The 20,542-nt window shown below is 43.7% G+C and overlaps 2 protein-coding genes across 4 annotated transcripts in view; both read right to left on the reverse strand.

Moving 5' to 3' along the window:
* Positions 1 to 11,622, reverse strand: part of LOC107191309 (dual oxidase) — a 15,163-nt gene extending 3,541 nt beyond the window's left edge. The window contains exons 1-11 of the mRNA XM_015580307.1: positions 11,508 to 11,622; positions 7,765 to 7,848; positions 6,195 to 6,356; positions 4,791 to 4,978; positions 3,604 to 3,808; positions 3,345 to 3,511; positions 2,376 to 2,612; positions 1,805 to 2,250; positions 1,493 to 1,694; positions 720 to 1,046; positions 7 to 63 (exon numbers count right to left, since the gene is read on the reverse strand). Coding sequence (XP_015435793.1) covers positions 7 to 63; positions 720 to 1,046; positions 1,493 to 1,694; positions 1,805 to 2,250; positions 2,376 to 2,612; positions 3,345 to 3,511; positions 3,604 to 3,808; positions 4,791 to 4,978; positions 6,195 to 6,356; positions 7,765 to 7,848; positions 11,508 to 11,622 — 2,190 coding nt within the window. The remainder of the gene's footprint in view (positions 1 to 6; positions 64 to 719; positions 1,047 to 1,492; positions 1,695 to 1,804; positions 2,251 to 2,375; positions 2,613 to 3,344; positions 3,512 to 3,603; positions 3,809 to 4,790; positions 4,979 to 6,194; positions 6,357 to 7,764; positions 7,849 to 11,507) is intronic.
* Positions 11,623 to 13,762: 2,140 nt separating this feature from the next.
* Positions 13,763 to 19,537, reverse strand: LOC107191338 (CBP80/20-dependent translation initiation factor). 3 transcript variants are annotated; one of them, XM_015580349.1, is made up of 10 exons: positions 19,313 to 19,537; positions 18,392 to 18,622; positions 15,924 to 16,029; positions 15,748 to 15,847; positions 15,394 to 15,613; positions 15,079 to 15,310; positions 14,873 to 14,991; positions 14,484 to 14,627; positions 14,135 to 14,263; positions 13,763 to 14,010 (listed from the first exon to the last, which is right to left on the reverse strand). In XM_015580349.1, the coding sequence occupies exons 3-10, from the start codon at positions 16,027 to 16,029 to the stop codon at positions 13,780 to 13,782; spliced, it is 1,281 nt and encodes a 426-aa protein (XP_015435835.1). In that variant the 5' UTR covers positions 18,392 to 18,622; positions 19,313 to 19,537; the 3' UTR covers positions 13,763 to 13,779. The 3 variants fall into 3 exon arrangements, with proteins under 3 accessions (XP_015435835.1, XP_015435836.1, XP_015435837.1); XM_015580350.1 differs by lacking the exons at positions 18,392 to 18,622; positions 19,313 to 19,537 and adding an exon at positions 16,870 to 17,216; XM_015580351.1 differs by lacking the exons at positions 18,392 to 18,622; positions 19,313 to 19,537 and adding an exon at positions 16,711 to 16,767.
* Between the last annotated feature and the right edge of the window lie 1,005 nt (positions 19,538 to 20,542).

The raw sequence follows: 20,542 nt of genomic DNA on the forward strand, positions 1-20,542 counted from the left end.
AAGGTCGTAGTCCCGCGGTATACGAAGCAGTACCAACGCCTTGCGATGACCATTCTCATTCTCCTAAAAAGGAAGTCATTGTTACAAAGGGGACACCCAAGATGCCAATCCCCCCGGAGAAACAATATCAACGCGCATTCCGAATGAATGGCCGTTCTTTATGTGTTTTATATAAGGTATTATACAATGCAACGAAAGGTTTACTGATTAAATCTATGCGCCTAACCTCCATATAACGTCGAGGACCTTGATTTGCTCACACGAATTGACAGAACGGTCGAACCATTCTCGACTATACTCGACTTCCCAATTATTTGGTTGGTGCGCAAAATAATGTATGATAATCAACTGTGTACTTTCAGAACATCATTGCGAGAATTCCCCCATTAGTTGTGGATTAATCGAATCATTATTTCGACCGTTGCGATTCCCCCGCGTGACGCAAGAGAATATAAATTCTGTTCACGAAAGCGTGGAATTACACAAAGTTTACCGGTGTATTTTGCAACGACCCGGTCGAATGTAAAATTTAAATTTAAAAATTATTCCATGAGGAATTCTCCGCGGACGAATAAATTCCCCGTGCGTTCAATTTTTTTTTTCCTTACCAAAGACCGCGCACGTTTGCGCAAACGGTTCCGTTCGAGATCTCTTGAAGTAGATTCCGCGAAAGTTTTATGAAACAGTGAAAAAAAAAAGACGGGGTTGCCGCAATTCACCTGAGACTCTTCCATGGTCACGGTGTTCACGTCGCTGAAATCGAAGGTGCGCAGTTTCTCCCCCTTCCGGTCGACGATGTGAAGCGCTGCCTCCGGGCCGAATTTCACCTTGACCAGACGACGGTGGTTCGCGTGCAGCCACTCGCGCACGACCATCTTGTCCACGCAAATCTTCCCGTCGTTTCGCTTCTGGATCTCCTCCTGGAGGATCTTCAGACGTCTGCGACGTCGATTTTGCAATTTCACCAGACCGTAACCAGCACCGGCGCACAGAATCGGCACAAAGCCAAGGAACACACAAGCGTATATGTACACCAACTCGCTCCCCTGTTGAAAGTACACGCATAAATAACGCTCTTGATCTGTCCAATGAAAAATTAAATTATTATATCGCGTTAATCCTCGCAGACCAGACTGTATTTCCGATTCGACCACGTACATACATTGGTTAAGCAGCGTCTACGCTATGTAACATAAAACACGTTACACAGCAAAGTTATAAAACTTGTTGGAAAAGCAGAAAGAGAAATGTAGTATTGCACGATGTGTTGTACAGCAAGATTAGGCACCGATTTTAAAGATTTTTGTTTCAATGGATTCGTAAGAGAATAAGGAAAAAGAATATATAAGTAATTTGATATAACATCACAGCCCCATCCTTCCCGTCCTTTACCATTCAGAAATGTCAGGTGTCTTTCGGACGGACTGGGTGACCGAAGAAACCCAGTGTAGTCCTCGAAGGTTAAAATGCAATTTGATGGACGACCGTTCACCTCGAAATAGTCGTAACGTTGCAACGGAACGCATGGTTCCAGCATCGTTGAGTTCAGCTGATACGGTTGAGGACAAGGATCTCCTTTCACCCATACAAACACTCCTCTCTGTACAGCATCCGGTGGGATCGTAGTCGCATTGACTATCACGTCCCACATGGTAACACGACGTATGTCCTCGATCTCGCTTTTGGTGAAAATTCTGCGAAAGGGTTCACGATATAATTTATGAAAAAAAATTCCGTCTGCTAGGACCCGAAAGTCATCGCCGTGAATGGTACCACGATGGGTCCTCCCATCGAGACCACTAACCCGTTCTCCTCGTTCTCGAACCAGAATCTATCCGAATCCCTCAAACGAAGAAACTGTTCCTTGATCACCGCGGAGAACAGTTCACCGGGGCCTGCGCTGGACTCCAACATCCCGCCGACGTACACGTCGACGTTGTTCAGATTGTTCGAGTGTATTTCCACCAGGGTGCGCAGCAACGATGGATTCTTGTTGAATAGTTCTGGATTAATTTCGTTCCATGTTTTTCTCCGTGGTAACTTGAATTGTGCCCGAGCGGTGTTGTAATCGGGAAGCCCGTTGTCCCTTCCGCGCATAATGTTCAACGCTCCTAAATCTCGACGGGAAAACTCCATCGGTCCGAAGAGATTATTCCGAACGTCCGGCCCGAGGAGATTGTCCTCTTTCTCGGCTATCTGGGATACGAGACCCATGATGAGCTCCTCGATCGTGCTGTTTGTCAGAACTTCCTGCGAAACGGAAGATCGTTACGAACTGTTGATCAGGTGGATTAAAGAATATCAGAATTATGGAACATCTGAGATCACTAAGATATCCATCCATTAGGTACCTTCAGGATTTATGTAGGACTTACGTTCGAGTCCCACCATGTGGAACAAAGTCTGATCGCCGGTTGATCGGTATTGGTTCTCCTAAACTGGCAATTTTCATCGCGACGGTATATACCGGGCGGTATTAGGGTATGACCAAAACGAAAAGCAGCGCTTTGGAATATGTGACTGATCCCCGGATGAAGGTCCGGCTTGTAGCCCGAATAACGTGGCGGTTCCTCGTTCAGCATCATCGGCAAGTATTCGTACAATATAATGTTCTGTGAATGAAAACGACAGGAAATGATTCTCAAATACGGCCGTTTAGGGATTTCACAGAACGAACGGCACGCTTTGCGATTCCACGTTCAAGTATCCGAGTACAATATAAAATTAGTCTATCGTGTTACGGCGAGGATGTACAGTTACAATGGGAAATAATATGGAATTACGTCGTTGATAATACTCAGACGACAGTTTACGCCAGTCCAGAAAGGATGCGTTCGTGTCATTACGGTTTGTTAAATGTCGCTGCAAGTAACATAAGCTACACGAACATGTTTCACCGAGATGAAACGATTCATACCGATGTTCGTCAATTCGATTGCAAACCCTTACAAACGCATCACAAAAGGTTTTTTACAAAATCGAATAGTAGCACTAAATACTGCGTGGCGTAACTATTAAAACCACCCTAAAAGTTTTAAACTTTACGTAGTTTTCCGTTAAAATGAAAACGAACCAAGTAAGGTGGATGCACCTGTAAATGAACACGTACCAGTGAATGAACATTATACGTAAAAACGAATAAATTTAGTTATTAAAATAATCAAACGATTAAATATTGATTTTTTTTAATTCCTTCTTTCATATTCAAACAATTTTCGCGCCATTGGTTACAAGTGTTCATTTATTTAATACTGTTCATTCATTGGCGAAGTCTTTTTTTTTTTTATTTTAATTTAATTATATAGATTTTTCAAATCGAATTCTGTCTATTCAACACCTCTCACCTGAAGCGTTCCCACAACAATGCGTCGCGCCTTCTGGAACAAATCCTCGTCGGTCATGTCCGGGTGTTCCTGTTGTATCCGAGCGGCGATAACGTTGTGCCATCGATAAAACAAAATCCCCAGTGCCAAAAGCGGCGGATGCTGGTTCGTTCTCGGATCCCCGAGTACTAAACAATCTCTACTGGTTACAAAAAGAAAAAAGAAAAAACGTCGCAGAGCACGACGATGAAAATAAAAATGTGGAGACGAGAAAACATACGATAGAGACGTTCAGGGCTCAGCATCCTCATCACATGGGGTACCGCGTGATTGAACAACGGTGCGCGCATCGTGTTCCTGACAGGGAACTTCCTGGTCGGTTCCATTAAAAGGCTGCCGTTCCTGAAGGACCTCATCGTGTTCGCCCACGCCTCGCTGCTCGAGTAGACGAAACTTCCGTCGATCCAGCTCGTCACTTTGTTTATCTGGAACCTCACGTATTCAGAGCTACTTTTCACGACTTATTTCCCAGAGAGAAATGTATCACATGTTATATGAAGTACCAGCTTGAATTTTGATCAAGAACAGAATTGCAAATACACTTATAATAATACCTTCTTTTGTCTACAGAACGTGTTGTTAGGTTTTTACTGATATATTTTTATATATATATATGTACAAATATGCGTTTTACTCTAATACTGTCTTCTGAACATACCAGAATATAATTAAATTGTGTATCTATATGTTAAGAAGAAAAAGAAAGAAAGGATATACTTCGTTATTATTGAAGTCATATTAACACCGAAACCATAAAGTATACGATTTCTCTGTCTGTTCATAAGAATTTCATCACCCACTGTAAATGACGGTTCGTTTATTTATAGATCGCGCGACAGAAAATGGATAAAATGGATCGAAATTACAGTTTTCTATTTAGAGACAGTACGAATCTAATTGGAAACGGAAAATTGATGTGTTCGAATGGCACCCTTATCGGGGGAAACGTTTAGTAGCCGATTTCGCTCGACAGCGAATATCATTATGCACACCGAGAGAGACACTTTATGGAGCTCTTAATCACGCGTTACTTTCCCCCGTCGTTAATAATAATGATACCACTCGAATAATTTGTACCGCCGTGCGTGCGTTTAATCGGACTGAAGAATCTCTTTTGTTCGATTCATCGAGTTCACATCAAGGTCTACGAAACGGACAACGTCACCGCCTGATTAGGGGAGGAGGACTAGGGAAGCTGTTGTCTCGGGCACCACTTTCCAGGAGGGCCCCGATTTAAGTCTTAATAAGTCTACTAATAAATAGGCAACACGTCATTCATGTTGAACATTTAGTTCACTGGAGAAAAAAAATTCCGAAAAAATGATAATTTTTCGAAGGTTCACGCAGTGCTATATGTGTACATACGTAGTTTTGAACGCCACTATTGGTGTAAAGCAAGGAAATTACCTGTTCGCGGGGACTGTTCGGACTGTGCCCGGTGCTGCGGTCGTAGTCCGCGCGACGAAAGGGGATGTATTTGTTACCATGGCACTCCTTGTCGAACACCGGATCGCATTTCTCTACGTCGATCCGATGGTACTCTATGGGGCAGCCGCTTTCGCTGGCCATGATGATTTCCGACGTGACCAGCTGCCCTGAAATCATTCCCGTAATACGATGAAGACACACACACACACACACACACAGTGAGGAGGGGGAGTTTGGTAGTCGCGACGTGACCGACGAAACACCGCTTCCTCAAACATCCAGAAAGCACGCACACAGACGGAATTCGGCCCGGAGCGTCCCAGTTTTTACTTTCCTCGACGAGGACAGACTTTCCACGGGCCCGTTCCACGAAGGCCTCAGCCTTCCTACGAGAGGGCTTCGACAGGAAAGCCGTGCAACTCGAGCTCGGTCACGTGCCGCTCTCCTGTCTGTCTAGATCGCGATGATCGTTTCTTTCGTACCGCGGATTTTTGAAAGGCAAAACCACTGTTCGTGATTCATAATGACAAGAACGAACGTAGAAATTTCTGTCTTCTTTTAAAAAATAATTAATACACCGAACAGATGAACAATTGAATTTGCAAAATTCTTGAAAAAAAAATTCATAAGGCCTCAACTAAATTTCCCTAGTTGCTCCAAATGATTCTTGCAGGTCCTGAACCCCACTAACTTATCGTCGAATCGGCTGAAATCATTCGAACGTTATGCATTCGTTTCCAACCCGGACACTCGAGGCTTTGCGCAACACGCCCACAATACGGATATGTATTCGGATTGACCATAATACACGATCCAGAATTCCAGCCTCTATCCATGACCGTTTTCTCTGATAAGTTTGTGAATGACGAACGTCACTTCCCGGTACAAATCGAGATCCTGTTGGGCACGAACATTTCCATCATCGGAATGCGGAGAGCAAGAGACGAACAGAGCCGGCAGACTCGTCTCGTAATTCCCCCCATTCCAAAATATGTATTTTCTGCGCAATAGAGAATTTCTCGCCGATGATGCATCATGGTTTTTGGCCGATTCTGGCCCGGTTGACTCATATCGACAGGCAATATTCAGAATTCCAAAGGGTTTTTTGACGGGTGATTAAAAGAGGAGACCACGACAGGAAATACGCAAAGCGTACAAGGGAAGTGATAAAACATCGGTTTTATAAACGATCCGTGGATTTTTATCAGATGCATTAATCCTAATCCCTCGTCAACTGTCCATTAACCGAACACTACCAGTTTCGATTTTTCTCGATGAGTTCGATAGCGTGCAATTTAACCTGGCGTACGGTAGTGGTATAACTTTGTTGGTATTGTTGTTCTAGTAATTAATAACGAATTTCGTTATCGTACGGTTGCTCACCGAAGAAAGCAAACAACGCTGTCCTGTTCTTTACCGATGGCAGACCGTCGTCGCCCTGCATGAACAGCTGGCTGAGCCTCCTCGAGGATGGTCTGTCCTGGCCAGCCAGCATGTAGACCCCGTCGGAATACGCCGCTGGCATCTTCCTTATCAGCCTGCTGTCTACGGAGGTACGAGAGCCATGTCAATATTGTCACGAATTCACACGGGAACGTTGGATAATCTAAAAATTCTAATTTTCTTTTTCTTTTAAACTTTCCATGTTCATAGGGGACATGTTAAATGGACAACATAAATGAAATATTGTCTATTTATTCGCCTAGTCTACTTCCATACAATCACGTACGCCAGCACTGCATAATTTTGTCAAGACACTCACTTCAGTGAGATATATGTATAAATAAAAAAGAAAATATTAAAAGTTACCAAAAGAGCCCCTAAAACCACTCATTGGTTTGCTGCATTTCTTAGTAAATTGAGCTTCAGGCAACACAAATATGCTACCGATGCACGGAATCCACAGTCTAATAACTACAATTTCAGTGAAAATATTTCTTTACGTGATCCGAAGTTGTCAAAGTTCAAGATTTACTCCGGTGTCCACTGTGTTTCGTAACGTGCGGCTAGAATTTCAAGGGTGAACACTTGCAACGCACGAGCTTGTTACAAAGCCCACATATTAGGAAACATCTTGTACAATCCGTACCGTGCAACGGAAACAAACGATTACACAGGAGTTTACGACCTGTCTTTTCTTCTTTTATTTTCTCGATTTACGATTATTCTAAAATTGCCGATTAACGTTCTCTACTATTTCCGTGCTTAAACAATCATAACACACATCTGTTGATGAGGCTCGTAACATCTTTCACACTACCGGGTTATTCTCAGCTGTTCTATGCGTCTTTTTCTTTTTTTTTTCACCTGTCACACGATTATCGATTCGTGAACACTCGATTAATTGAGTTTTGCGTCAAGGATATACTATGGTAAAATCATATCGATTCATAGTTCCTACCGATCAGGGTATCCAGCCTTAACTAATTATGCCGATGATTATAAAAATGGCCTGAGTCAATGAAATATTCTGTAAAAATGCTTTCATATTATTGTAACGTAAATCCATGTAACACCAAATAAGTGATGCGTTTAATTTTTTTAGATTTTTCACATACAATTAGACCACTTTCGTAATATTGAAATTATTTCGTTCTGTCATACACACTGACCAGAGAAAAAAATTACAAAACAAAATAATCATAATCAGGCACCTGTACGGGTGTTAATCTACTTTCATCACTTGTGCATGAAAATTTCCTAGTGAATATTTCGTTTACAGTTTCGCAATAATACTTGAATGAAAGAAAAACTAAACGTACACATACGTGCCAGTATCCCTCAAGGGCTTAATCACTTCATTGACTGTTGTGAATGTTAAGTCTTTAATACTCTTTAATATAATATTTCACGTATTCTTCCGTCTGCAACGGCACGAAAGTGAGTACATTAAAGGAGCCAATGAGATTGAATGAATATGGTATAAAAGGATTAAGCAGTCTGGAGTACTTGCCGATCGATCCCCAATCCGGATGGGCCAGATTGTTGTACCATCCATCGTACCGCTGTTTATCCGCGTAACTGTGTGTAAGCACCCCTGGAAGAGAAGAACCGTACTAAAAATCTGGTACTTCGCCCAAAAAAGCACAATTTCCAGCGGAGGAAAGCAAATGACCAGTGATTATTCGAAAAATCGAAAGTGAACGACGACGACGACGACGACGACGACGACTAAGTATGTAGGGAGACTTTCAGGATCGTCCTCGTTTAGCAACCGTTAAGCGAGCATCACAGATGGGCAAATGCGTCTAATCTAAATAAAGGGGTAAACGTTTCTTCTGGGAAATCTTTTTTCTCACTGTAAACTTATGTAATATATGTGTCAAATAATATGCAAAAATATCAATTTTCAGTTTAGAAATCTGTATAATGACCTTGGATACCGCCAGTTTTACTATATGTATTATTCGAATAAAGTTTGGCCAAAAAATAATCCACAAACTTATACAGATCTTCAGATTGAAGAATAAACAAATGAACCAAGATATTCGACGACCTGATCGATCACTGTTCAAGATCGTCCACGTCACATTAATCACCCGTCGATCGATCAATTGGTATAATATCGTGGGCAATGCTAATTCGTTCGTATAGATCTGTTGTGCACATAAATTAGTGGTGATCGTAGAGCTTAGATACCCGAGGAGATCCGGCTGTCGATCTATCGAATCGCGAATAGAAATGTTCGTGGAGGAACACAATAGAATGCATGTGCTTCGTAAACGCTAATGAAGTCGCTTGTTACATTAAATTTTGGAATATTTGTGAGAATTTCTGTGAGTTTCAAGGGGACCTGAACTGTAAGAAACTGAAGTGATTCACCTTGATATGTATTGCAAAATCTGGTTAGAAACACTGAATTAAGCACAATTGAAATGTAACCGACAGAGGCAAGTTGGAACAACGAGCTTCGACTACACGCATCGTAAAATTCAATGAAATCACTCTAAATTACCCAAAGAGCACCTAGCCTCTACCACAGAATCCAACTGTACCTGAACCTAAAAGAAACACACACGAAATTTGTCCCTAAAAAAGAGAATTTAAACAAGCATAAAATCGCCGAAAGCATATTGGAAATTAGCACGTTAATGAATGTAGAACAGACGACACCAGCTTTCTCTGATTGAAACTTTCAACAACAAGTGATAACCAATTTTACTATATCCAGAGGCAAAGACTACACGCGGATTGACTTTCTCATCGGGTTGCGGAATTCTCTCTGTGAAACGAATCATAAAAATTCATTTCCATCTGCGAAAAGTATCACAAAAGTATCACTTTCAAATCTCCGGGCGACTACCCTCGAAACTCCGCGTTTGTCGCATTTAAACATCGGCTATATGGTAATGTACGCATACATTGCAATAGAAATCCAGTAATAGCGTGTGTCTGTATATAAGTATATACATTAACACACTGAAGACAAACGAAAAAACCAATCTGCAAACACTGTCCATACCAAGGCCTACTTTCGAACCTCCAGAGACACACACCATCCTCGGATCCCCGTGTGCCTGCTGCACCTACTGCGTGCAAACATCTACTCGCATAACTTAAGCACACGGTGCAACACGAGACTCACTCCACCACTAAACAACTCACACACATCCCGGCATTCAAATCCTATCCCCAACGTAACGGAAGCGCAGCGAACAGAACAACAGGTGATCGGTTTCAACGAATGGTAGCGATCCCGTCCCACATAATTTCACTCTCGTTACACTTTCATCAGGAGCAACGGAAAAATCACACACGCGAGCATCTAGTAACCATAGGTCGTCGTACCGGTCCCAGCGGGCAGGACACACCGTAGCAGCCAGACGAATGCGCACAGCCGCGTCAGGTCACGTCCCGCTGGTGGTCGTCGCGTCATCGTGTGAACAACACCAGCAGCTCTAGCATCGCTTCAACAGCCCCGGTTGTTCTCACCGCACCAACGAAAACCGTTACTGCACAATCTTCAGACACAAATGGACATCGTACACGGGATAACCACCGCGACTACGGTCTGTAACGGTATGATATTAGCAAGTGTATGTACGGAACGGATGAAGAGATGGTGACACACACGTAGGAACCCCGTTTTTCGAGTATATTAACTATCCGTTACTGCGCAAGTGGTTTTCACACCACTATAAGAAGTCGAGTTCGCGGGTAGAACGCCGGTTTCAAAGAGACAAGAGACAACGACGGACACACACGTGCACGGCACGGCACCGCGAAAGAAAAAGAATCTAGAGGCCCGTTTGCTCTCGGGGTATGTGCCTCGTGTCCGCTCCGCGCGGCCGAGCAGGATTCTCCCTCCCCACCTCCTTCTGTTGGAGGAGGACGAGAACGGCGGCGGCGAGTCGAGGGTACACGGAGCGGTTTCGGCCAAGAGCGGACCGCGCGCTCGGCTCTCTCGCCTGTCTCGCGGCCGTTCTCGGCTACGGCGCGGTGAAAGTCGCCGGCCTATTTGTTTCGTTACCGCGAACGCACGCCTTCCTCCCGCCCTCCCATCACTGCTGTTTGCTTGATACTTCTCGTGTACATCGCGACGCACCGCGGCGACGTCACCGCAGGCGCAGGCCTAGTTTTCGAGTCCGCGGCACCGATTACCCAAGGCAAAACCTCTCTCGGTTCTCCGACCCGTGGGATTTCAAGGTCGACGACGTCGCGGATGTCTGCCGCTGACACCGCACGGAGAACATCCTGGTGAGCCAGCCGAAGAATTCGAATATACACACACCAAGATGATTGTGTATGTGTGTGTATGCATGTATGTGACTTATTGACGAAAACCTCGGAGTATACGTCCAAGTAGGTCCTCGAGATGAATTGGTATAGGTGAGAGGAGAGCTGTCTGTTCGTTCCTGGGGCTCGACGAGGTATGACCTTGATGGAAGAGATTGATCCGTTACGGAGATGCAGAGTTTGGATAGGATGTTTTTGGATGTGTGTACCTTGGTATGATAAGAGTGGTCCCAGGAGAGAATGGAGACTAAGTGAATCATGCTGTGTCCTTTCAGAGTTACTCGGAGCCTGCTTGGGTGTTAGACTTGCTGGGATGTATGTTATTGGTGTTCGATGGAACCCTTGCAAAGATCGTCTTCTTCGTGTGTGTGTGTGTGTGTGTGTGTGTGTGTGTGTGTGTGTGTATAGGTCCTGGAAGTAGACGGAAGCTGCTATCTTTGAGACATAGTACATACATATATGTCAGTTGTGAAATGTAGGTCTCGGTGTTTGATCCGGTATTCTCCGCGGTAATAGTTGACCCTAGACTTATTTGGGTGGAGTCAAGGTGATTCATGCTAGTCTTTCCACGCTTCTGATTGTTTTACATGTAATTACAATGATTATATGTTGTAACCCAACATGACGTGTTTCTGTAAAATCGCTGGATTAAAGAAACGACATAGTTAAACGAACAGAAGCAGGTAGTATAAGACGAATATTCAGTAATCAGGACTTCAAACAATCCACACCAAGACTTCGGGCATCTCGGTATTATTCCTAAAAGCAGTATTGTAGTAAGTATTGTAATAAGTACTGTATTAAAATGTAGTTTCAAGGAAGTGTGAAGAAATCATTTTTGAAAAAAAAACCTTTCCCCGCCGTTCACCCTCGGGATAATGTGTAATAATTCCGCTAGGTGGAACATTCGTTAAATCAGCTGTGTGTACCACCTAACTTCTTTTCCGATCAATCCCTAACCATTCGAGTTCTCTTTGGTATCTTCTCTTTGTCTCAGATTTCTCGATCGATCTCCAATCAGCGTTGTGAAGAAGAAATCCGACCAATTCGACAGGATCCAAGTCAGGACATACATATCCCGGCATAGACATAGACGTTCTCCCGTGGAGACGCGCAACGTGAGTCAACCCGACCGAGAGAGGGGGAGAGAGACAGCAAAGGAGCGAGAGATCGTAGCTATCGGGCGATTTTTATCGCCCTTGGCACAAATTGGCAAAGGCGATTGCATTTCGAGAAGGAGATCACACGAACGTACTCATTAAGAGTATATGTCGCGCGTTTCTCTGCTTCCTTCCAATATCCTCTTCATATCTTTTCTATTATGAATCATCCGGGGTACATTTAGCAACGTCGACAACGTCACAACGTTCATTCTCCATCCGTTTCACCTGAAATGCAATGTAATCGTTACGCCAAGACGAATACAAGAGAAACAATAACAACATCGGATTAAAACAAATCGTTGCACCTGTATTTCAATTATTAAGTCATTCACAGTGTCACTACTACCATTCCCCGTGTTTCGTACGGAAGACGTCGAGGAGAAGTGGTCCTCTGGTATTCACGCGGCCAGGCGAAATACCTGGATGTACAATCGCGTTCAGTCGACATTATATTATTGTGTCATCGTAAAGCGTGCTCGGATCGTTCCACATGAGGGTCGTTTCTCTTTCAGAATTCGTTCGGTATTTACGGAAAAAGCCGAGGAAAAATTCGAGGCGAATATCCCACTGGAATCTCTCGAACTTCCTCGATCCTCCATTCTACAAACGACTGCTGCTTCGATCGTGCGCTCGTTCCATCGTACGCGGTTTACCAAAAAAAAAAAAAAGAGAAAAAACAATCCATGTCGAAGAATGCAAAAATTGTGTCGACAGTATAATACGAAACTTGAATAAGATTGAAAAGTTTTTTCATCGATTTTTCGACATGGTTCCGTTGTCGCAAATCCCTCCGAGACTTTCAATGTCCGACTTTAACCGTGAACCTGCGCACCTCGAGAGGTGAACACTCTCAGATTCCTCGGATTCCATGGCGAGATGTGATAATTTCTGGCCAAGACATCAAGCATCGTACCGGTTTCGAATGTCCCGATTTCTTAGCCCAGTGACTTACTGACGAAATCGTTTCTAATCTGTAACCGCGAAGTGTCCCCCCTGCCGGCCAAGTCGTCTACATGGACGTTAATCGAGAACGGTCGGTGCCAGAATCGATGAGTTTTGCGTCATTTCCCACGGATACGCGCAATAACAATTGTCGGTAAATCGTTTTTTGTTTTTTCTTGTTACGAGTCTTGTGACGACGGCGAACAATCATTCTTCCCGGTAACGACGAGATCACGGTCGCATGTTTCGAAGCCGACGCATCGTCGTTCGAACAAACGCTTCTTGTTGCGATTTCGGAGCCATTTTTTGTTTGCTTTACAAGTTCGACGAATAATCTGAGATCATGCGAATGAAACGAGAATGACTTTCATTAGGTCTATTTGACAAATTTTTGTTAATGTTGCTTTGATCTCACAGCTTTTGCGAATTTCATTCCGTTTCACAGACTCGATTTCTAGAGGTATACGAAAGACTTATTATACGTTTATTGCAGATATAAATATTCAAAATGTAATGCGGTATAAACGTCAGCTGAGTTTTTAACAAAAGAAATAGGATTCTTCTTTGTAACGTTAACGTTATATAGAATATCTCGTTCACGAGTCATCTGGTTAGCTATTTCAATCATTTGGAGCAGTGAGCAACATTTAAAGAATTTCATTCGCAAAATCGGATCAAGTATCATATCCGATACAAGATTAATGTTTGCAAACGGATCTACGGATCCTGTAACGACCATGCAAGCTTTCATCGAGTCGCCCGAGGCGATCGATCACCTTCGGAAACGATTCTTTATAGCCCGGAGCCTAACGGGACTCGTTTCATTTTTATTCGAAACGATCCGAGATCCCGACATGCATTCGAGTACAGAGAACCCTGTTAACTCGTGCACGCTCGATGAAACAAATACAGTGTCCTCGTGAAATGTTAAACGATAGAACTCCCCAGTACATCGAGTGTCGACAGACTGGACGCACAAGAGACTCCCAGAAGTGGCAATACGAACGTCAAGGTCATCGCATTTGTTCCATATACACCGCACTCGCTTGAATCCACGCGTACTTGATTGCGGACACGCGAGACAGAGCCCGACACGAATGGACGGAGGGGCCGGAGATGGCAAAGGATCATTTCGAGGTCGATCCAGGGTAATAGTAGACGACCGCCGGAGCAGGAAGCTGCCAGTGGGCGGCGTGAAGCTCGATCAGTTGCAGAAGGGTCTTTCGGACCGGAGGCAGGATCGTGTCCTCGGCGAGAAACGCGTCCCTCAAGCTGCCGAGCAACTGTTGCAACTGGGCCGGCAGTTCAGTGTCCAAGTCCTTGCCGATACACGTCAGGACGAAGAACAGACAGTCCGTCTTTGAAACAGAAGAGAAGAAAATGTCACTCGTCCTTGAAGCACAAACCATAATATACTGTTTAACCAGCAATGGCAATTTGCAGAAAATATTCGGGCAACGATAAATGAAACGTTTTGGGTACCTCCGCCAGAGAATTGACGACAGGTGGCTGCAAGCAGTCCTGACAGCACTTCCAAAGCAACGTCAAGAGAACGCGTCCAGGAGGAACGCCCTCCTGTTGCGTCTTCAGCTGGAGCTGCCTCCGCTTCAACTGCGAACCGTAAGCATACATATGCATGAAGACGGATGCGTTAATAATCGTCGTCCCTGCTCGTGTATCCCGCAAAAACATTCAACGATGATCAAAGGTGCGAGCGAAGATCGTGTAACAGTACCTCGAACGGTTCAGGTGTGTGTATTATTAGACGTCTGTTGTCATGTTGCCTCTACGCGAGGCATAAAAAAACCGGATCCGGTTGAACGTGCCCTACCTGACAATACATCTCGTTCAGGAACGTCATGAAGGCAGAGTAACGATGGTAACTGGATCTGTCGTATAATATCTTCACGCGATCCTGGTACCACTGCTGGCACATGTTTAACAAGGACTCCAAGAACGTTTCCTTAGCTTCTTTCTGCACCGATTGTATCACACACCGATCAGAGTTAGACAGGATACGACCCCATATTGCGAATGCAAATTCTAGCTAGATATTTCAGGTTCGATTCCAAGAACATTAAATTGCAAAATCTAGGAAATAGAAAAAAAACGGCTACAGAATGATTCTGGCGGTAACCAAAACCTTTCGGTGACCTTGACCCGCCAACTGGAATTTGCATATACTGTATTTACGGTAATGCTATCTCGACAAACGTCAACCTCTATAATGGTGATACAAATTTTCGCCGCAGGCTCCGCGTATTTCCGGTTCTCGACAACCCTCTCGAGAATGTGGCGTACCAGTTCCATGAGCGCTCTTGCATTTAATAGATTCGGATCTAGCCAACGAAAATAGCCAAGCAATTGAAACTCCATTTGTAGATGCGATTTTTCCTGTGTTAATAAATCTACGCTTATATGTATACCTTCGATGGCCCTCAGTAGCGTGTCCTGAACCCCAGGAGGGAATTTCCCTAATTCCGAGGCGTCCGAGATGTTCATCGCCTTCGCGGCCAACACATCGGCTGCGTTCAGGCTTTTCGATCGTTTCAAACCGTACGTAGAGACAAAGGACAACGACTTGGTGAGCCTGCCGGGTTTTCCCGGATTCGCTTTAACTTCGTTCTGGTCCACGCTGAAATGGACCCTACCGGAGCCCTGTGAAACCGATACGGAATAATTTCAATATAATCATATTATATGTATATATTTAAGCATTACATGTATAATTCTTTTCCTACATGTATAATATTACCACCCGACGCGGAATTATCGAGCGGATGTGCCTGTCTGAGCGCCGAATGATGACTGCCCTGCGACTGACGGGATATCTGGTGATGTTGTTGCTGCAGGGTGTGCTGTATCTGTTGCTGTTGTTGCGCGTACAAATACCGGTGCACGTTGCCGCTCGACTTGCTATGCTGCAGATAGTACGGGGATCGCTCTGAAGCGTTCCGAGATCTGTCGCAGATTAATTAGATTTCGCGGATATACATATATGCTGTTTATTAACATTCCAGACAATCCGCTGTAATGCGCCCGACACATACAGTCAACCCGTGTCTTCACTGTTCTTCTATGTAGTTTATACTCACTTAGAAGGATGCGAATCGTTCTGCTTCATAGTGAACTCCTTCGCGTGTACGTTCAATCGCGGATTAGTGACGTTCGCCGTGGCTCCTTCTGTTCTTCCGCCTGAAGAAATATTATAATCTTAATATTTACTGTATTCTATTATCCGAATAATTAAGTAAATAATAAACGTACGAACCTGGAGGTCGATAAATCTCCAAGGAAGGCTTGGTCTTCGAGGGTGTTGCGTTATTGTTATTATTGTTACTGTTATTGTTTCCTTTCTGCGAAATCGCATCCCTCATCTTAAAGAAAATAAATAATAAAAATATTATAACAAGTTCACTGGTTCCTTATGTTAACAATATAATTGAAATTAGAAACTCCATTCACGTGTCGATTACCAATACGACGCTACAACAAGTAAAACTTCTCTCGCTCGTCAACGGCGAGGGCCACAAACTACCACGCGTGGGTCTTCCCACAAAGGCCAATAAAGTCTTCAATGGCATACATATACATTCCCACTGTGGACCAAACACTCACTCACGCTTCGACACACCAAACAGGAGGACTACAAATATACAAGAAGAGACACACGGGTGAACTCTACATCACTTTCCACAAACTACCATCATATCTCTATCCATGCACAGAAGCAGTACCCGGAATAAATCAGATCGTCATCGATCAATTCCCTCCAAAGACATTCCAATTCGATCAGCTTCCCTCGTGGTGTAGCTTTCATGCAAATCTCTCGAAACGACAAAACGTACAAAAGCAAAAGGAGCTACATACTTCACTTTCCACAAACTACGACATATTAGAGTCATCCATAAAAGTAGTAGAAATGGTATGGTAGTAGTAGTAGTAGTAGTAGTAGTAGTAGTAGTAGTAGTAGTAGTAGTAGTAGCAGTAGTAGTAGTAATAGTAGTAGTAGTAGTAGTAGTAATAGTAATTCCACCGAAAAGAAATAAAAAACAAACCCAGTCGACAGTCTCACAGTAACGCGTAGGAGCTTTCACGAAAACCTCTCGAACCGACTCGCGCGAAATAAAAGGAGCTTTCGATCAAGAGAAGGGGAGGGGCATCGCGTTGTAGATCAAGAGACGCATAGATCGCCGAGTGAACGCGGCGAGACTCACAGTGAAAAGCGTGCTAGAATCATCATCATCATCATCATCATCATCATCGTATCCAAGGGCGTCGAGATAGCGTCGAATGAAACTCCTCTCTGTCCCACGAGGGATGTCACCGGTGGGCTGCGCGGAGGATCGGGAACTATCCGCCGTGTGTGACGTTAAGGCCTGATGAGAACGGTGGACACCACACGCACGGCGAACACACGTGTGGCCCACACGAGAAAAATTCTCGTGGGAAGAACCGCGTTTTTATTTTGCCTCACCGTGTGTCGAATTTTTTTCCAGCTTTTTCCGCGGGTTTCACGTCCGTCGTCGTCGCTCGGCCGCGCGCACGCTACGACCGACTCCGATGACTGTCGACTAATAATAGACAGGCACGGCCACCAGCGAGCTAGCGGGCAAACGAGCGAGCGAGCGGAACGAACGCGAATATACAAGCGCACACAACCGATATACATATACATATACATATACGTGCGTACCAGCCTTAGAGATACGTATTAAATGTACGCCGCGGCACGCGGTAACAGTGGACTCAAAAATATCCGACGGGAGTCATCCTCAACGGTCACCGAGGAGACATGCTCATCGGGGTGGAACCAAAAATTGCTCGACACAGACGTTCCGTCTCCCTCCGCCTAGCGATCGTACCAATCTTCTGGGATTTTTCAGAGCGTCTTCTGCGGGACCATCTTCGAGCTCAATCATGATTTACACTTGGTTTGCATGGGACCGTTGATGTAGATTGATGTAGGACCAACTTGGATCTAAGACAGCCTAATACACGGATCCATCGCAGCCCTGGTCCAATACATCCTGATACGCATCACAACTTCGATTCAGTCCAAGTCAAGTGTAAATCTGACCCGACTTTACATATTACAGTCCGTGTGCATATATTTGTACGTTTCGGGTCTTTTTGTTACCATTTGGGCCCTGAATATCTATCACTAACGCGGTAACCTGCGAATGTATGCACAGTTCTGAGTAAACGGTAATCCGTTCTTCGCTTCGAGTTACCCACGCGTTTTCATTTATGTCACAGCCTAAGTTGATTATTTTACCTTCGTGGTCTCTTCATTTACGTCAGACAGATCAACAACACCCACCATCGTGGATATGTCGATTATCCGATTTTAAACGTATCGTTGGAACCTGTTGAAGAGATCGACGAACCAATACACCAATGACACTATCTCAATTACACCGCATACAACTCTAATGAAGACAGAGATTGCTATTTGTAAATTACATCGTAACGGACATCCCGTATCGGACTGATGTCATAATTGGCTCATGAATTTTTGTGTAAATCTCCAATTTCTTGAATTAATTTCGTTTTGTATTTTATTGTTTCTTATTGGGCGCATAAGATCCGCAGTAAATTACCATTTGAATTTATGTACGTTACGATTTCGTGTACGACCAATCAGAATCTCTTTCACTTTTCTAATATGATTGGTCGGCAATCACCAACACGGTTAATGGGGGTTAATGGTTATGGATCGGAAATATTTTTACTAACCTTTATCACGATACCGTGGACAAATTACAGGGAAAATTCGTCGTTGAACACTTGAAATGTGAATTACGTTCCAGATTGGTCGGGAATTCGTCGAGAAATCTTCGTAAGAATCGTTCGTTCGGTACGAAATTTCGTTTTACCGGCGTTGAAGACCGGAAGTGAGCCGCAACAACAACTGACGTCTCGTCTCGATGCTGGCACTTGATCAACCGATTCGAGTCGACCGCGAACCTGCATTCAAATTATCACGATGAATCATCGCGCCATTTGTTGACGAATGCATCTGCATCCAAGCTAGGCTTCGTCTTGGAATTTATCTACGACGCATCTCCGATCTAACCAAGCTATAACTTTACACACACACACACACACACACACACACACACACACACACACACACACACAGAATAGAACAAAAAAGTATAGCCACAGAAATCAACGTGAATCGATGTGATGTATTCATTTGAATCGAATAAAAATTGTTCACTCAGAACAATTAAAGTAATCTTTTATGGGCCTTTCTGTTAGTATTTAAATATAACAATTCCTAACGTTCATTCGTACTATACGGGGCTGCCTAAATTACGTGCCCTAGACCCTGTTTATAAGCAGGGGCCAAAGATAGACCCCGTCCTAACCAATATCTATTTCAAATCTTCAATCCCGGTATTTAACATCGATTCAATTGAAATTTAAACAGTCATCCGTTTAATTGAACCGCAATCTGATCCGGATTTAATGGAGAGAAAGCAGAGACCGTTAATTAATTCTCTCGTCAATCGTTCGTCAATAGGTGACTCGAGCAGTAGGATATACACACTATTCGTAACACCAAGCCTACATCTGTTCCGATCGATCAGGATCAGATCTTAATTGAATTCTTCACCGTAATTAGAACCAATGTCTATCTACCAGTTTTACCTGCAGCATAATATAATCGCCCGGCGAATAAGATTATGATTATAATCAAGGCGAATACGAACTAGATCCACACTCGAAAAAGCTACGCCATAACTTTATTTCTAACGGTCAAAATCGTTGCCCACTTCAATTGTCGAAACTGTCAACATGTTATCGAGAAACACTTCGCGTCGAGGCCTCTGATCGATTCTCGAGAACATCGATGCGAACACTCGATGGCCTGGAATCGCGGCGCAAGCACCGCAAACACCTTCGCGATCTTACTGCGCGCGTTCATGCCTTCGAACAGCTGACGTACGTAAACTATCGTTCGCCGGGAACGGAAGGAAGCGCTATGTTGCAATCGTACGCCATTTACGCGCGGAACATAGAGCTTGCTCGAGCAAGTATCCAAGGCAACAATCGAGCTGGATCATCCGTGATCCGTTCGACTGTTCCCCCGTGAATTCACAACCACGCAACATTCCTCCCACGCGAGTGACGCTGTTTCTTCATTCCTCGTCCGATGCCTGCCATGTGCATATACATATATGTATAATCCGGCATTAGTATGACACGGCATGCGCGGGCCAAATGTCCTTTGTACGTATTCAGCTGTTTGCATTAAACTGTTAACGCTTTCCTTCATAATCCAATTAATCCATCCCACAGACTGCAACCTAAGAGTACTTGGATACAATTTTCATGATAAAAAATCATACAACAATCAATAATAGTTAATGCACATTATCGATCCAGGGAAGTTCAACAGTCCAATGTTATGTGGTAACCCCTAAGTACATAATACATGCATACATACATACATACATATATCGGTGATACCACCGAAATTTCATTTGCATAGGAGGGATCAGAGTGAAACAATGACGTATATGACAAAACCATGTCACAAATCATTATATTTATTTGTAAATACAATTTAGAGGATTACAAACGATAGTAGCAATAAGTCAATTGAAGAATCTATATTTCTTTTTTTAATTGGAAGCATTAAACCATTTATCACTTCGTCTGGCCAATGGCTAGTGTCGTTTATACATCGTTCGATGATATTCTTTTAAGCACTTAACTAACATATCTTGTGCCTTGGGTAACCATAAACGCTTCTTTTCAGAATCATACATCACTGAAAAGGGAAACGTGTGGAAAAATAAAAATTTCCGCTAAATTCGTTCCGTACGCTTTCAAACGCTACGAGAGAACGTAATATACAAGATCTATGTAAGTATA

This window comes from Dufourea novaeangliae, unplaced genomic scaffold (assembly GCF_001272555.1).
Source record: "Dufourea novaeangliae isolate 0120121106 unplaced genomic scaffold, ASM127255v1 scaffold246, whole genome shotgun sequence".
NCBI lineage: Eukaryota > Metazoa > Arthropoda > Insecta > Hymenoptera > Halictidae > Dufourea > Dufourea novaeangliae.